The 19,274-nt window shown below is 32.9% G+C and overlaps 1 protein-coding gene across 8 annotated transcripts in view; it reads left to right on the top strand.

Moving 5' to 3' along the window:
- Positions 1-19,274, top strand: part of POT1 (protection of telomeres 1) — an 80,503-nt gene that overhangs the window by 45,058 nt on the left and 16,171 nt on the right. For all 8 annotated transcript variants that reach the window (XM_041728038.1, XM_041728041.1, XM_041728039.1 and 5 more), the window contains 5 exons: positions 1,999-2,289; positions 6,420-6,575; positions 11,606-11,775; positions 12,845-12,933; positions 17,502-17,558. In XM_041728038.1, coding sequence (XP_041583972.1) covers positions 1,999-2,289; positions 6,420-6,575; positions 11,606-11,775; positions 12,845-12,933; positions 17,502-17,558 — 763 coding nt within the window. The remainder of the gene's footprint in view (positions 1-1,998; positions 2,290-6,419; positions 6,576-11,605; positions 11,776-12,844; positions 12,934-17,501; positions 17,559-19,274) is intronic.

Raw genomic sequence — 19,274 nt, 5'->3', positions numbered from 1 at the left:
CTGTGAAATAATATTAAATGGTGAAACATGTCATTTGAGATGCACAAGAAAGCCGTGTGAATGGGAAACAAAAGTATTTATAGAAATAAATAGAAACAACCAGAACTTTTCCAAATTTGATAGAAAACATGGACCTAGAGATTTTAGAAACTCAGTGCACCCCATGCATGGCACAACAAAGAAAAACACTTAACCAAATCACTGTGAAACCACTGAAAAAGATCTGAAAAAAAGATCCTCATATGGGCTGGCAGAGAAATAAGACATTCATTCCATATAGGAAACCATAATACCAGACATCTTGAGAGGAACAGAACAATGATAAATTTAAAGTGGTGATAGATAATTTATTCACCTGGAATTTTGTATCCAGAGAAAATGTTTTTCAAAAATGAGAGAATCCATGGCCAGTGTATCTTCACTACAAGTAAATGCTAAAGGATGGTATTCAGGACAAAAAAGAATGCTACTAATCAGAAACTTCATGATTAGGAAATGATTAAAAACAAACAAAAAAAGGAAATGGTGAATAAATGGTAAAAGATATTGTTTTGTAGTTCTTCCCATAATTTCACTAAAAGATAAATGGCTGCTTTAAAGAAAAACAAAAACATTTAGGAAGATGGAGTTTATAAAATATGTAAAAGAATATGAACGATAGCACAAAGGATGGTAGTATGGTTAAATGGAATCATACTGTTGAAAGGTTAGTACCTTCAGAGGTTATTACACTTTTGGTAGAAAGTGTAAAACAGATATGGACATGTGGGAAATGTGATATGGAAAGTAGGGATTATGTAGTAGAACTATATTGATTCCAAGTAGACTTTGATATAAGGATTCTTTCATAGCTCAGAGGAAGTAAACAGAATACTAATAAGTTCAAAATAAGATAAAAGGAAAAATAGAAAAGCAAAATTTTTAAAAAGCAAAAATGGAGACACAAAAGGAAAACAAATAAGATAGTAAAATATAACCATATCAATAACTTTTATGTAAATGGACTAAGCAGCCCTTTTGTATGGGAAAAGTAGACTGAATTTAAAAAGCTAAAACAAATATCACTCCCTACAAGAAATGAAGACACAAACAAGTTGTGAGTAAAACTGTAGAAAAGTTATACCAAGCAAACAATAGCATAAAGAAAATGAAAACACTGTTTTAATATCAGAGTATTACAGGAGATTAAAAAGGGATGCATCTCATAAGGACAAAAAGGTTTCTTTGTGAAGAAGATACAACCATGGTAAATGGACATACACATGAGTCCACTAGCTGAGCTTCAGAATTGGAAAGCCAGAGTCTTTGTTTATGATCTTGGCTCTCAGTCTGCTGAAATCATAGCCTCACTGCATTGAAATCATAGCCTCACTGCATCTTAGTCAAGTTGAAGTCTTATACTTTAAGTGTTCTAGTTTTCCTTGTAACAGTCATAAGTAATGGTCACTTAGCATCTTTTTTCCTTTTGTAAATTATACCTTAGTAAGAAAAGTAACAAATGGGGATCCCTGGGTGGCGCAGTGGTTTGGCGCCTGCCTTTGGCCCAGGGCGCGATCCCGGAGACCCGGGATCGAATCCCACGTCGGGCTCCTGGTGCATGGAGCCTGCTTCTCCCTCTGCCTGTGTCTCTGCCTCTCTCTCTCTCTGTGACTATCATAAAAAAAAAAAAAAAAAAAAAAAAAAAAAAAGAAAAGTAACAAATGTAAAAGTGCAAACCTGATAGGGTCAGGGAGTGGATCATCTAGATCTTTAAAAAAGACCAATAAAAAAAAAAAAAGACCAATAAATATTACATAGTGTTTTATGGTTTGTATGGTGCTTGTGGATCTTGATACAGCCCAGTTGATTTTATCATTTTGTATGTTAATTAAATGAACATATTAAATAATTATATCCTCTCAACTATGCTGGCAGAATTTATAATCTCTCAAATTTCTTCAGTTCTTGGGTTCTGCATAGGTAAGCTGTTTTGTTTTCTGCTCTGCCCAACTTTCTTAGATCCAAGTATATAAAAATGAAACTCAAGGTATCACCAGCTCTGGCTTTGCATCTTTGACATTTGAAGGGACTTTGGGAGCTCCTGTCATACCTCGTACTTCAAGCAAGTATTTTAACTTCACTGCTGAGGACCAGAAAATGGTAGAAGCTTTACGTGTTTGGGCATCTACTCATATTTCACCTTCTTCAACATTAGTAAAATTGTGTGATGTTCAACCATTGCAGTATTTTGACCTGACTTGTCAGCTCTTGGGCAAAGCAGAAGTGGATGGAGCATCATTTCTTTTAAAGGTAGGTATTTTAAATACTTTAAGTTGTAAGTTAACACCACCTACATAAGAGTTTATGTTTCATTTTGATGGGATAAGTATGCATATTGTGTTATTATATTAAGAACTTTAAATCCAGCTTAACCAATTTATGATGAGCTGAGATATTCATGCAACTCTACTCTTGAATTTCTTTATACTTCCAGAGAAAAGTAGTATTACAATAGTTTATAGTTTATGCTTTATTTTTATTTTAGAATTAATAAAATATAGTTATTTTCTACTGTTTTAGTTTAGTTACAGTTCTACATATGCATGTTTTTGCTTCCCTGTCAAGGTATCCTTCCTTCTCATTTATTTTCTTGGCTCGTGGATGTTGGGTTTTCTTCCCATGTCATTTCACTGCTTGTTTCATTGGATAGATCACAGACGATTTTGAAGTATTTATTTTTATTCTTGTTCTCTTTTGTTTTTAAATCATCATGATTTTTAAAAAGTAACATAAGACCATATAATCTTTGTTTACATACCCCAATTTACTCATGAATGGCTTCTGAAAAAGACAGTTGTCTGATGTTAATCCTCACCTACTCATCCTAGGCAGGATGCATTTAAACAAACACTGCTTCACCTCTGCTCCTATGGTTATTTCTTTAGCTTCTGACTCTTTGAAACAATAGGAAAAGAAACAATACAGAGGCACAAGTATTGGGCAAGTATTGGGTTTACCTTAATTATCATTTATAGCTTGCTCTTATTAAGGAATGGGGAAGATAGAAATCCCTGAATAAAAGACGAAGTTTTTTAAAGTTGTAAGCACTCTGAAAAAAATTAATTGCGTGCTATAAAAAAGTTAGGTCAAGTATGACATCTGAAGTTAAAGCAAAGTAAAATCATCCAAAGTTAGAAGGAATCATAGGTCAGCCAGTCATAGTTTCTGCTCAAAGTGACATTCTTAACAAATGAGCTTTTGTTAATCACTGAATGTTTCTGATGACAAGTAATCTATTGTGCAGAGTATACCCCCATCTTTTGACTGCTGTGTTAGAAAATTCTTAAATTCTGAGATATAATCTGCAGCCTTTTAGCTGACATGGCTGAATCTGCATTCACTCTAAAGCAACAAAACATATGCCTGCATCCCATTTTTATAGATAGCCTTTTCAGGTAAGTGAAAACAGCTTTCATGTCGATGTTATTTTAGAATACAGCATTCAGAAGTGAATTTCTTGAGGACAATTAAAATAAATCTCAGAAGTCTGTATACTCTTTGACTCAACAGTTTTCTTTCTCTAAATTTATTTTTATAAGTTTTCTAAGTTTATTTTGTAAATATGGAAAATTGCATTTAAAAGAATATTCTTATATTTCTTACAGTAATAAAAATTGGAAAAATTCATTACTAACAATAGAATTAATTATGTGAAGTAGTAATGTATTATGTAATACTCTTTCAATAAAATGACATTACAGACATAGTTATTAATATGGATATTCATAATTCTACTTGGCAATTAATGCAATTTTATTTACATACTAAAATGTATTATATGCATAGTAAAAATACATTAAGAAGAATATATAGCAATATTTTTACTCATGTTATCTCTGGGAAGTCAAATTTTGAGTGATTTTTTTTTTCTGAAATTGATTTTCCTATCACATACCAGAAATAACTTTTTAAATTATGTTTTAAACACAAAAAGAGCCAGACATTACTCCAAGGTGAGGTATGGAATGTAACAATTATTTCCTGTCTCATCCTGGATATGATAGTAGTACAGTTTCCTTTATTAGTAACTATGATACTAATTTAATTATTCTTAGAGACATGTTTTACCAGTAGCACATTAAAACGATTATATACTGTAATCCAGTTTATTTTTAGAAATCAGAAATGATTATTTTTAAAGAAAACTATAATCCTCTTTGTGAATGTTAAATATATTTGTGAAAATGTTTAGCAAAATAGAAGTATACCTCCTTAACTCGATAAACAATTTCTCCTGTAAATTAATCAAAATGTTTAGTGGTAAAATTCTGTCAATAATGCCAGGAACAAGACAAAAATACCCACTATTTCTCTGTTACGTTGTTCAAGAAATCTCAAGAATTCACTAAGATAAAAAAAATGAGAGTTATAATTATCTTTAAAAGAATGAAAAAAAAATCAGTACTTTTAAGATGTAAAAACCCAAACAATGAACTGAAAAGCTATTTGGATTAATAAAATTATTCAGTGACATAGCTGATTTAAAACATTAGTGAAATACAGCTTTGTTCCATATAAGTAACAAATAGAACATATAATTGAGCAAAAGTTATTTCAACATCACAATGACTGTAAAACAAGACAGTTACAGCAAGAAATCCCTGAACGTCTGTGAAGAAAACTAAAAAGATTTACTGAGGAGCATAAAAGAAAAGTTAGGACTACTAAAAGATTTTTTATTCTTTTTTAAAGTTTTTTTTTTTTTTTAATGAAATGCCATTTTTGTTATAACTGTATTTATTGAATTGACAGTGGTTCTGAAATTTATTAGAAACACTAAATGATCAAAAATAAGACAAGAAAAACTTGACAAAGAAACTCGGTCGTTTTCTACCATATCAGATATCAAAGCATATTGTTCAGTTACATTAATTAAGATTATAGTAAAACTGATGAAAAGATTGGGAACCTTACATTATACATTATACATATAATATATGCATGATAAAAATAACATTAAAAATCATTTCAAATTGATAGGTTGTTAAATAGTGATTATTACCTGTTTTGAAAAAAGAATCAGATCTATATATAATACACAATTTCTAACAGATTAAGTTTTGATACAAAATTACAAAAGTTCCAGAAGTCATTAAAAAACAAAGCAAGACTGGGTTGTAAGTGATTAAAACTGAAGCATAAAAGCAATGTAGCTACACTGCTCTCTCAGCTCCTCCCCCAAAAGACTGGTAGATTTGTCTGTAAAACTATTTTAAAGTCATAAAAACAGTAACATAAAATGAAAGAACAAATTCCAAGTGGAGACAAATGTTTGCGACATGTAAGTGTTCCAAAGTGTTTGTCCTAGTTCTTTGAATAATCTAGGGAACAGTGAGTGACCCAGACTCAATGATTATTTATTTGAAACTTGGCCTAGTCACCAGTGTTATTGAATACTTCCTCTGTAAGTGGACACTGGCAGACAAGTACTCTGTAGAAATGTAGTGTTTTCTGTTTAGCAAGCCTGTTTCTCTTGCCTAGCCAAATTTCTTACATACAGAGGGATTCTTACCTCATGCCAGATGTCTTTTGTCATGCCCTTCTATAACAAAGGGCCTAGCACAGCACAGGCTAGCTTGCATCTTAAGGATGGCATGGTGCAGGGGATCCCTGGGTGGCGCAGTGGTTTAGCGCCTGCCTTTGGCCCCGGGGCGCGATCCTGGAGACCCGGGATCGAATCCCATGTCGGCTCCCGGTGCATGGAGCCTGCTTTTCCCTCTGCATGTGTCTCTGCCTCTCTCTCTCTCTCTCTCTCTCTCTCTCTCTCTCTCTGTGACTATCATAAATAAATAAAAATTAAAAAAAAAAGATGGCATGGTGCATATTTACTCATCCTGTGCCCTGTTGCATCCTTATCTCAGCATAGCTTACGTAGCAGTTCAGTATATCTTTTCCTTTTCCAGCACCCATGAGTTTCATTCATTTGTATTCATAATCTCTGATATAAACAGAATGTTCCTATCTGTACTTTTAAAGGCCTTTTCCAAAATAGAACAAAGTGAAAAAATGAGCGAAGTTTAGGATACATTCCTAAAAGTTAGGGATTCATACTTAAGAAAATGAGCAGATACAGTCATAAAGGTTTGTATATAAGATGGTAAAAAGATAAATTCAACAATATGTTAATACTTTTTTCTAAGCAGTGTGAATTTCTTTCTTCTTTGTATTTTCTACATGTCCTATATCTATGTAGTCCTTTTACATAGATAGTCCTTTTATATACATGTTATCAGAACATACACCATATTTAAGGTTTAGCAGATATTTGAGGGAATACATTTAATTACTTTTAAGTTATGTTATCGCAAATAAAATTCTTCTAAAAGTCTCCACAGTTACACAAAAAGATCCTTAAACTTTGCTCTACTCTGTTATGGCAGGTATGGGATGGCACCAGGACCCCGTTCCCATCATGGAGAGTCTTAATACAAGACCTTGTACTTGAAGGAGATTTAAGTCATATCCATCGGCTGCAGAATCTGACAGTGGACATTTTAGTCTACGATAATCATGTTCAAGTGGCAAAATCTCTAAAGGTGATGTTGAGTAGCAGATGTTTGCTCTTTTTGTTTTTACAGATGGGTAAATCACATTTACAGATATTTGAGGTCTAGAAATTAACTTTAATTTTTAATGTGTAAAATATATTGAAAATAAATTATTAGAAGATGCATTAAGTTATAGTGTCTTAAACAACTTATTGAAATTATAAAGAATATTTCTTGAATATTTTAAAGCTGTACACAGTTTTACTATAAAAATAGGAAAAATTTTATTGTACGAAATTGTATAAAAAATGTGTAAGCTTAAATGTTAAGCTTTATTAATTGGTTTTTCAAAATCTAGCGTACAACTTTGTACTCATTATTTTAATAAACTGTTAATCCACTTCTAATATATATCATAAATTATATGTTTGTACTGTACAGTTTATTAGAATTTGCTCACTGCTTCTGAGTTATTTTTTAGGTAAAAGTAAACTTCAGATATGGCACTTCTTGATTATTACTATTGGGAATATTTTATTTTTTTATTTGCAGATATCTTTTCTAGCAACAAATGGCATCATTAATAACAATAGTAATGTTTGGTAAGCACATCATATATATTTAGCACTATCCTGTGTAGTTGGTCACCATTGTCACCATTCCTATTTTACAAATTAGAAAACCAAGCAAGTTTTTTTAATAAAGAATAGTTAAGGCAATCTTAAGCCCAAGATTTCATGGCTATGTGGATGAAGCCAGTATTTGAATCTAGTGTTTGCATCCAGAGCCAGTCCTTTTAAAGCAGTATAAAGAAATGATTCTGTTTATTGCAAATAGCTTCCATTCTACCTTTAGGGAGTTGTACAACCTACTTATAGAAAGTTATATGGCCCGCTTATCGGAAGAAAACAGTAAAAGTGAATTGCAGTTGTTTTAGATCTGAATTTTATGCCCTGTTTTCCCTTGTAAATAAATGTTCTTGGAAAAGGAAATAGTTCCTCCTACTCTGCATTACAAATAAGCCCATCCAACTCAAGTCAATAAATTTAGGTTAAAGTGAGGGTCTAGGAAAGTGATAACTGAACTTTCTTGTCCTTTGTGTATGTGTGTGTGTACATGTTTTCATACCTAAATATCAAGAGAAAATTGGCTGTTGAAAATACATGTTTTGCTGCTTTTCCCTGATTTTCTCTACACAGATTACTTTATTTTAAAAATAAATGTAATGATAAAGCTAACTCAAAGTCTTTTAAATGCAGATAGAGTTCTGGGGCACCTGGGCAGCTCAGTTGGTTAAACATCTGTCTTGGGCTCAGGTCAGGATCTCAGGGTCCTGCAGTAGATCCCTGCTCAGTAGGGAGTCTGTTTCTCCCTCTGCTTACGCCCCACCCACCACCTTGTTCTCACTCTGTCTCAAATAAAATAAATAAAATCTTAAAAAAAAAATAATAGAGTTCTTATGAATGAAAAAGGTTTACATTTTCTGTTAAATTCTACTTTCACAATGTAATTCCCTTCTCTCTTTATGCTGCTTTTATAGGTCTTTCTGTTATCCCCCCCCTTGCTTGTCCTGATTTCCTTGTCTAAGTTATTGAATACCGCCTAGCACAGTGCTTTCCTTTTAGTAAGGATGAAGTGAATAATATCTGCTAGTAATGAATGAATCAGTGAGCACTGAATTTTCAATTTTTTTTTCAGCTCCCTTTTTGTCTGCTTTATCTCACCCACTAGAGGGTGCTCTGAGCACACATTATTAGAAATATAGTACACAATTCATCTTTTTCAAAAGATATTGTAACATCATATTATTTATCTGCAATGTAATAGGAGAATGAAAAGGATTTTCTCTGTATAAGTAATGCATCTGTTGGCTTTTATTAAATGTATATTGACATCCCATTTTATTTGTTCTAAGAACCATTTGATATTAAATTAACTTAAGAAATCCCCAGAGTCAGATGACTTTGATATAAATGAATTCTTATCAGCACTTGGTGACAACTGTTTGAAATTGATACTGAAATACATGGAACAGATTTTTATTGAATAGGAACAGGGAAAAAATATTTTTTAATAAAGAAAATAGTTAAGGCAATCTTAAAGTATAATTGGCTTTTATATATAATACATTTTATAATTGTAATTGCCTTTAACATTTCTCATAAATTTTGCTTTTTAAAAGTGTTACACAAGCATACATGCACAAACCCACATATATATGGGCACACATGCATGCGTGCGCGCGCGCACACACACACACACACACAAACTTCCAATTCAAAGTTTTTGTCCAGAAATTAAAGCAGTGTATTCCCAATCATTAGTCTTATCCTGACACAATTTAAAAGTAATTATAAAAAATATATATTTTTTAGCCTTCAGTGTCCCAAGAGCTGACTCTCAGTTCGACTTATTGTTTTCAGACATACACAGGTAATTAAAACATTAAACTTAAAGGGAATTTCTTGATAGTTTGTGGAAGATTAAAATTATTTCTAAAGGGATAGCAATTTCCTGATAGCTATATTTGCTTTATTTTGTGTGTTTACTGAAATGGACTTTTTTTTTTTTTTTTTTTTGAAATGGACTTTTATCACAATTTTTGAAAGTATATTTTTATAATTTTTTATTATGACTCACATTTTTAGAATCTTACCACATTACTGACAAGATGAGGCAATATGTGTCTATTATAGTAGAGCATCTGGCACATTTCATAGTATATTTAGCAAGCTTTAAAAAAAAATACAATGCTGCCTCCAGAAGGAATTTCTGGAAATAACAGTTTGTCATCTTGATAGGCTATTTATATAAATAAATTCTTTCTTAATCTTTACTGTTTTATTATGAAAGACAGTAGTAGAAAAGTTAATGCAATAAATACCCATGTGCATGTCATCTAAACTTAACATTTTTAAATGTTTTTGCCACACTATTTTCAGGTACTTTTAATTTTTAGGACATAAATCTCTACATTTTGAATCTTCTTTGTATGTCTGTTCATTCTAAATTTTGCTCCCTAGTATCTTCTTTCTTTTTATCCTAATATGTAGGTATGTACACATGTTTATTATGCTTTTATGTACTCATCTCTGAAAAATGCATATGGAATATGTATTATTCTATAATTTGCTTTCTTTCTTTGATGTTATATCCATGTTCATATATGTGTTTGCATTAATACCACAGGGTCTTAATTATTACAGCTTTATTTTTATTTTTTATAGCTTAGTCTTTAAATGATATTCTGTAGATCAAGCAAACTTCCTCCCCACCCCAGTGTAGTCTTCAAACTTGACTTGTGCTTCATATCCATATACATTTTCAGATCAGCTTTTCAAATTCCATTAAAGACCGTGGAGATTTTGATTGAAATTACACTGATTTTAAAGATTAATTCATTGGGGGAGGATTGCTATCTTTATAATGTAGAAACTTTTCATTTATGAATATGATATCTTTCTCCACGTGTTTAGGGATTTTATTTATTTGACAGAGAGAGAAAGAAAGCACAAGCAGGTGGAGTGGCAGGGACAGGAAGAAGCAGGTCCCTCCTTAGCAGAGAGTTGGAAGCAGGGCTCGGATCCCAGGACCCCAGGATCATAACCTGAGCTGAAGGCAGACGCTTAACAGACTGAGCCACCCAGGCGCCCCTAAACTTTTTTTTATATCTATACAGAGCATTTTATTTAGAGGGAGGTGGTTTTTAATTTTTTTTTTAAGTATATCTTCCCAAAACTTGGGTCTGGAACTCATGACCCCAAGATTAAGAGTCACAAGCTATACTGACTGAGCCAGCCACGTACCTGCATGTGTTTCGGCCCATTTTCAGTGCTTTGTATAAACATGTCCTGTATTAGTGTATAACCTATATTTAAAAAGAATCATAGAATAATAAACGTTGGAAAGAGTGAGATAAAAGTGAATAGAAGTAGACTGATTTTTTTTTTCCAGTATCGTACTTTGGAGACCATGAGGAAAATCAGTTTTCTCTTTTATTTTTTGCTTTCTGTATTTTCCTTCTCTGACTTTTTACCCTGTTCCCCTGCAGGGTAGATGTCAGTGGAAGAATCAGAGACAAAAAGACCTAAATCCCTACCTCCTTCTCACAAAAACATGACTGAGAGGAAAAAAGTTATATAGCTTCTTCCTTTGAGTAGGCGTCAATTTCTTTGATAAACATTCTGCATCTGTCATTTTAAGTCTTCTACATTAAAAGAATATCAAATACTCTATAATTAAAGACATTTTTAAGACTAAACAAGACCTCTAAAATTACGGAACATTTAGTTTAAAATTATAATTGGTTTAATCTTGTATTTGAACTCATTTTAGAATGTGTTTCACGTTATGGTGTAAAGACACAGTGCTTATTACAAAAGCTTTCTTTCCATAAAACTTGTGGACTAGGGGGATATTTATTATTACTTGTGGAATAGGGGGATATTTTTATATTACATTAAAAAATTTTCTAGTATTTGCATAATGAGAGTATTTTAGCAATCGTATTTAATTAAATCTTACCTTTAAGTAGCTAAAACAAGTTATTTTCAGAAGACTCAGTTTTCTAAATCAAATAGAGGGCTTGAGTTTGATTTACGTAGTGGGTTTCTTAACTACTGTATTTTATCAATGCTAAGACTCAATCTTATGTCATACTTGAATATCTCAGACATGGATATATGTCTTCCATTTGAAAAAAAACATATATAGATGAATATATATATATGCATATATATATATGCACTTACATAGTTAATGTAGATGTATATCCATGGGTCTAGGCATACATATATACATGCATATATATATATATATACACACACACACACGCGTACATTTGTATGTATACATACATGTGTGTGTGCACATCACACACGAACGAACACATGTTTTAGTTTTGATACAGTGTCCTTGGGGTGATACTCTGTACACACCAGGATAACATACCAGGATTCTTTCTGATTAGTCAGGACTCCTGATTATTGGTCTTATGCCCCATTTTGGCTAAGTATTTTATGTATCAGAAATTGTTTGATTTTTCTTCATTTTCTAAACAATAAATAATGTATTTTTAGGTTGGAAGCTTTCTTAGAATTTATAGCCTCCATAGCAAACTTCAGTCACTGAATTCAGAGAACCAGGCAACGTTGTTAGCTCTAGAGTTTCATCTCCATGGGGGTACCAGTTACGGCCGGGGAATCAGAGTCTTGCCAGAGAGTAACTCTGATGTGGATCAACTGAAAAAGTAAGCATATCATATGCCTATTTAGAAATTTCTAATAAGGTATTAATTAAGCTGATTTCCAAGATACTGTTGTTCTAGATTGGGACAGATGGATCCGATGAGTTCTTTGTAATTGATCCTCATAATCTACTGTGCCAGTTATCCATTTGTTTAAATAGATGAACCAAATGAAAACAGAAGTTAAATGATTGTAAGTTCAAATAGATAAGTAGTAGCAGAGCCAGGCAGGGTATGGTGTATGGTTTCCAGTAGTGACTTGTGCACTTATATCTACAGTGTGCTTATGCTCTTTTTCCACCATTTGGCACATTTCCCAAGTATACCAACAAACAGTTGAAACTGGAGCTTAGCTAAAGTTTGGAAAACTTGATACATATCTAGAATTCCAGACATACTTAATCCTGCCATGAAAGAATATTACCTTTTTAAAGTGCTTATGACTGATAAAACAGGTGACAGAAATGTTTTGGAGTATCCTATTTTAAAAACTTACAGATGTGCCCAGGAAGTGAATTGTATCTTAAGTCCTGCTACACATGCAGCTCTCATTTTTGTAAAGTATCTCTACTGCTCACTGTGTACAATATTCTGGATAAGTAACTAAGTAAACCCATTTGGTAAGTTGAAATGAAGGAATATTTCTAAGTTTTATTTGTTGAAATCAGTATGACTTTTAAAACCAATAAGCTATTTTTATAATCTTGTATCAGTTTTACTTCTTTATTTCTCATATTGCCATATATAGAGCACAATATTTCACTTTTTGATTCTGGAATGAGATTGTTTTGACAGAATGCCATCATTAAATTCCCAGTTTATTTTTGTTTGCAGCATTTCATCATCATGTTGTTTTACTCCTATCTTTCGAGGATCAGATTTTTTAAACGTGGGGGACCTTAGAACCTCAGATAGTCTGAGGAAAGCTATAGACCTTCTACTGAAGAAGATATACACACACATAATTTTTTATACAATTTTAGTGATTTCTTGTTTTCTAAGAATAGAATTAAACTAGTCATATTGACTATTTTATGCAATTTGATGTGAAATTATGTTCTTTCAATTACAGGGTTTTAGAATCTGCAGATTTGACAGCCAGTCAGTGTTCTGATGCTATATGTCATTCAGAACATGAGGACAGCTTTCGGACTCTTTCGAGTAAGGACAGTGTTTAATGTTAACGGTTTAATCTTTGCTAAGTAAAATGGCTTTATCAGTATTCTCTTTTTTAATACTTTCCTATCCCTGCCTAGCTTTTTTTGTTAAATCCATATTCGTTGTAAAGGAACAGGCTAAATCTATTATCTGTATCCTATGCAGAGGTTAACATTATTTCTCCCTTAATTATTTAATTGCATTTTCAAATTGGGATGATATGTACTGATTTGTGGTATATGTAGTATTTATGTATATATGTTTATATGTGTGTATATATGTATACATTTGTGTGATACATATGTGTGTTTGTATATTCATTAAAATTCTGTATTTCCTAGGCAACCACTTTGTCAGTTTCTAAAATGAACAGTGATTGTTTTTGCTGTTTTATTTCAAAAAGCTAGATTATTTTTTGATTACACATATTTTAGATATACACATGGTTCCCGGTCTTTTTTTTTTTTTTTTTTTTTAATTTTATTTATTCACGAAAGACACAGAGAGGCAGAGACAGAGACAAAAGGGAGATGCAGGCTCCCTGTGGGGAACCTAATGTGGGACTCAATCCCAGGACTCTGGGATCATGCCCTGAGCTGAAGGCAGATGCTCAACACTGAGCCACCCAGGTATCCCTGATTTCCAATCTTTATCAAGTTCATCAGGACCTAGTTACAAGATCTTAAATATTTGGTTCTGTATTTATATTATTGTCTACCTGAAAGGTGACAGTTCAAGTCTAGATTTTAAAAATCTGTAAGATTTTCTCCTTTACCATTTTGCTTTAATATCTGCTTGTACATTTTGGGACCTAGAATCTATCTCATATTTTTATCCCATATTTTTTTTCAATCTTAACTCCTTCCCTATTATGATATAAACTATTTTATGAGTATTTTCTCTTTCTATACCAGTAATGACAAGCATTAAAATTAACCTGTATTGCTTGGTGTAGGTGCCTACATGCATTATTATTTAATCCTAACAGCATTCCTTTCAGCTTGAAATTATTTTGTCCCTTTTACAGAAAGGTACCTGAGGCTTTGAGTAATCATGTAATTTGCCCAGAGTTACTTAGCTATTAACTGATGGCAAAGTCAGATTCAACAACAGGTTATTTAATTTTTTGTACATATTTTAAATTTATTTCTTTATCCTGCCTTAAAACTCCACATTTCTTAGTGCCTTGGTGATGGCATTTAGCCTGATCTGTGATTACTTAAACTCCCACTAGCAGGCTAATTTACTTTACCTGCCAGTCATGTGGGGACAGCATAATTTGTAATTATCCTTTATGAAATCTCTTTTCTCCTTTTACAAAGATTTTTAAATTGTTTTTAAATTATAAAGTTAATACGTGTCATGATACCAAGTTACACAGCTTCCCCATGCCCTTGTGCCCACTCCTGAGGTCACGTTAACAGTTTAGTGTAGTTTCTTCAATACTTTCATGCTTATACAAATATATATACACTTGTACATAAACAGACATGACTTTCCCCTCTTTAAAATATCAAAATGAGGTGCCCAGGGGATCCCTGGGTGCCTCAGCAGTTTAGTGCCTGCCTTCAGCCCAGGGGCATGGTCCTGGAGTCCTGGGATCGAGTTCCACATCAGGCTCCCTGCATGGAGCCTGCTTCTCCCTCTGCCTGTGTCTCTGCTCTCTCTCTCTCTCTCTCTCTCTCTCTCTCTCTCTGTATCTCTCATGAATAAATAAATAAAATCTTTAAAAAAAAGAAAAAAAAAAAAGAATGAGGTGCCTGATGGCTCAGTTGTTTTAGCATCTGACTCTTGGTTTCATATCAGGCCTTGGGATCCCTGGGTGGCGCAGCGGTTTGGCGCCTGCCTTTGGCCCAGGGCGCGATCCTGGAGACCCGGGATCAAATCCCACGTCGGGCTCCCGGTGCATGGAGCCTGCTTCTCCCTCTGCCTGTGTCTCTGCCTCTCTCTCTCTCTCTGTGACTATCATAAATAAATAAAAAGTTAACATATCAGGCCTTGATCTCAGGGTTGTGAGTCAAGTCCTGTGTTGGGCCCCATGCTTTAAAAAAAAATTTTTTTTTACAAAAATGGGACCATACTATACAGTTGCTTTCTTTATTAGTACACACCATAGACCTTTTTATGGGCTAGTCCATGTTCCTCAAACTCATTCTTTTAATAATTACATATTTTATAATGTGAATCTATAAATTCAGCTGTTTTCCATTTGATGGACATTCAGGTTGTTTGCAATTTTTTGCTCTTACAAACAATGCTTTAGAAACCATCCTTGAACAATTGTACATTCCTGCTTTTCTTTCTCTAAAATAAACTCCTAAAAGAGGGATTGATAGATCAAGGGGTAAGCACATCTTTGTATTTTAAGAGATGCTGTCAGATTATATGACAGAATGTCATAGGATTCATATGCAAATAGCACTGTAGGAAAATGTCCTTTCCTCACATTCTCAAGTGGTTTTGGAGGTCAGCAGTGTATGTAAATTTTGACAGTTTGGCAGGTATAAGGCGATATCTTATTTAGTTTCCTTGAGTACTTGGAAACTTGAAAATACTATATATTCATCAGCCATTTTACTTCCTCTTTTTTTTTTTGGTTTATCTGTTCTTATTCTTTATCTGATTTTTCTGTTGGTTTTAAAATTTTTAACCTTTTTTTTTAATCAGTTTGTGGGAGACCATGAATATATATTTTACACTATTTTTCATATTATTTGAATGTTTTAAAGTTTTTGCCATTATTTTCACTTCATGCAGAACAGCTGATGCTAAGTAATCAGATTCATTGAAATTATATTTTGCCAGCTTAATATTCCATTCAGGTTCTCTTGTCATTGATTCTTATGCCATTTATTAGTGATGTTGAGAAAGAAGGACTATTAATGCACATGTTTGTATATGATGCCACATAAATTATAGAAACATAATATGCTGTTCTATATAATAGAATGTAAGCTAAAGTAATTGCAAAATATGAGTACTTTTTAGTCTCAAATTCTTCATTTTAGAAAGCACTATTAAAACCTATTGCTACATTCATTACTTCTACTTTCTTGTTAAAGTAAAATCCTATCTTACAGTCTTCATCCAGTCATCCTGTTCAATTTAGTAAGTTTATTATCTTATCCATTTCTGTTTTCATTTCTTTCACAGTGTGTTTTTCCAAAATAATAAAAATTTTCAAACATACAGAAAAACCAAAACAGTTGTACAGTGAATACTCATATACATTCTATCTGGATTCTCTTTCCTCTGTTCTATCCTTCTGTCTTTTAATCCATCAGTCTGTCTTATATTCTGATACAATTCAAAGTTGCAGGCATAAATACACCTCCTAAACATTTCCCAATGAATATCGTTAACTAGAATTCAATATTTGTTGACCCTTTTTATTTTTGGTGTAAAGTTATATGCAGTGAAATGGACAGCCTGAGTGTACCAGTCCATGAGCTTTGGCTAATTCGTGGTGTAACTTGAATCCCCTTAGTGACGCCTGGGTGGCTCAGCTGTTAAATGTCTGCCTTCAGCTCAGGGAGTGATCCTGGGACCTGGGATCGAGTCCCACATTGGGCTCCCTGCATGGAGCCTGCTTCTCCCTCTGCCTGTGTCTCTGCCTCTCTCGTGAATAAATAAATAAATCTTTAAAAAATAAAATAAAATAAATCCCTTTAAAAATCTAAAACATCACCCTTGTTGCAGAAAGTTTCCTCATGCTCCTTCCCAGTCAATCGTCATCCCCATTAGAACCCCACAAGTTCTAATTTTTTTCCACCATAGATAATTTTGCTTCTTCCAGAATTTCAAATAAATGGAATAATATGTTACATACTCTTTTATGTACTATATGTTTTTGAAATTCATACACATCGCATGTATTAGAGGTAGACTTTTTTTTTAAAGATGAATTTCCAATCATTATAGCACCATTAATTTCCTTTTTTTCTGTAAAATGCCTTGGGTGTCTTTGTCAAAAATCAAATGAGTGTAAATGTGGATTTATTTCTGGGCTTTCCAGTCAGAAGTTCTCAGTAGTATGGTGTGAAGTAAACATTTGTTTCCCTCATACTAATTTCCAGTTGTTGCAGTACCAGAGTTTTGCTCTCCCTTTGGATTGCTTTGCTGCCTTTATCAAAAATGAAATGCAGGATTATTTCTAGGCTTCCTTTGTAATTCTCTTGATAGGTTTGTGAGTCTTCATGCCAGTATCATATTACCTTGATTACTATGGCTTTATAATAAGTCTTGAATTCAAGTAGAATAAGTCCTTCAGTTTTATTCTTTTTCAGGATTATATTTTATATTTTAGATTCTTCCCATTTATACCTGAGTGATAGAATCTCCTGTCTTTTTCTGCAATACAGCCTCTGCAATTTTGATTAGGATTGTATTGAATCTATAGATCAATTTGGGGAGAATTGATGTCTTAACAGTTTTGAGCCTTCCAGTCCATGAGCATAGCATATTTTACTCTTGTTTAGATTTTCTTCAGTTCCTGTGAGCAATTTTTCAGTGCTACATGGAATTTTTAACGGATTTTAAAATTAATTCTTTTTCCCTTCTCCTTCATGTAGGCTCTGGATCAGTATCACTGTATGAAGTAGAAAGATGTCAGCAACTATCAGCTACAAGTAAGATCAGTTCATTTTTGAAATATGAGTGTGATAGTGTGCATAATAAAATCTGTCTTACCAACTAATTTGTTCCTATCTAATATCGAGAGCAGAGATCCATGAGGGCAAAAATGTATCCCTATTTATATTTTATTTCCCTCCTTCATCCTAAGTGGCATAACATGGGAACCCAGAAAGATACATGGTTTTACATTGACTATATGTTTTAAGTCATGTATCTGTAAGTTTTATAAAACATATTCCATTTAACAGTAGAGTGGGGCTTATTTTATTTTGAGAATGCAAAATATGACATAATTTTTATCTTTTCACGCTGTTCATTTAGCCATCTGCCTATAAAGGAGCTCCTTACAATATAACCCAAAACTTTAATGTTAGCAATGATAGTAAATCTGTCAGATACCTCTTTCTGTTACTTTAGCTAAGATAAAATAATTTAAGAAAAAAATATTTTAAGCACAAGCCTATTAAGTGAAATTCTGTATAATATACTCTTAAGAAATATGAGTTTCTCATTACTGGAGAAAGAACATACAGCTATGAAACGGGAAAGCTAGAAGAAAGAAGCTTATGGTGGTGTTATTGGAATAGGAAGTGTCAGTATGTATTCATGGTTTTATAGATATAGAAGTAGATATAAATGTGTCTTTTTACATATATATTCATATATATACAGGTGCGTGTGTATAAGTATAGGTATGAACACATGTGCATATACATCCAATTCTGTCCAGCTAAAGGGCTTCAAAGTAATGGCATGGCCCAGTAGCAATGAATGTACCTAGTGCATGAATCTTGGCTGACAAATAATATTCTCCCTTAAAAGGAGTCAGGGCTGCTTATAGAAATAGCAGACTCCAGGATTGGGACAGGAGAATTATGAGTCTGGAACATCTTGTGCCAGAAGGTAAAGAAGTTCTCAGGTAATGATGGAGCATGTCAAATCTGATACAATTGGAGCATCAAAATAAAAAATACTAGTAATGGAGTAAAACTGAATAAAGTAGGAATCCATTAGTCCATGTGGATAGTAAATAAAAGAACAAATGAATAATTAAATGAGATTGAATGGAAAGCTCTTACTTATAATAGAATGACGACTAATAAATGTAAAAGGACTGATGAAGTTGGGGGGAAAATCATTTTGCAACCATGATGGTAATAATTGATTTAATTGTAAATCATCAGTGGATTCTAAACTATCAGGATCCTAAATGTTTACTGAAGAATGGGATATTTATACTTCCCCAAGTACTTTCTTATTATAAAGGGGAAAATAATGAATTTATAGTGGAGAAACCTGTTGAACACCACCAGCATAACCAACTGAGCAAAGTTAACATCCACAGGAATGAAAACATCAATTATATATATATAATTGTATATATATCTACACACACACCTCTTGATACAATTCATCAATTATATATATATAATTGTGTATATATATATATATATATATATATATATATACACACACACACACACCTCTTGATACAATTCAGAGGATGTTTGTATCACTACTTACAGTATAATATACTGCCAAAAATGCGTGGTCTGCATCTGATCATGAGCAGAATCAGACACACCCAAATAAATGGCCTCTGCTCCTCAAATCTATCAGTGTCATGAAAGACCAAGAAAAACTGAGGGACCATTCTACATTAAAAAATTCCAAAGAGGGGCAGCCCCAGTGGCCCAGTGGTTTAGTGC

The sequence above is a fragment of the Vulpes lagopus genome, chromosome 13, assembly GCF_018345385.1.
Source record: "Vulpes lagopus strain Blue_001 chromosome 13, ASM1834538v1, whole genome shotgun sequence".
Lineage (NCBI taxonomy): Eukaryota > Metazoa > Chordata > Mammalia > Carnivora > Canidae > Vulpes > Vulpes lagopus.
Note: the sequence above shows the minus strand (reverse complement) of the source record. Positions and strands in the feature narration are given on the sequence as shown.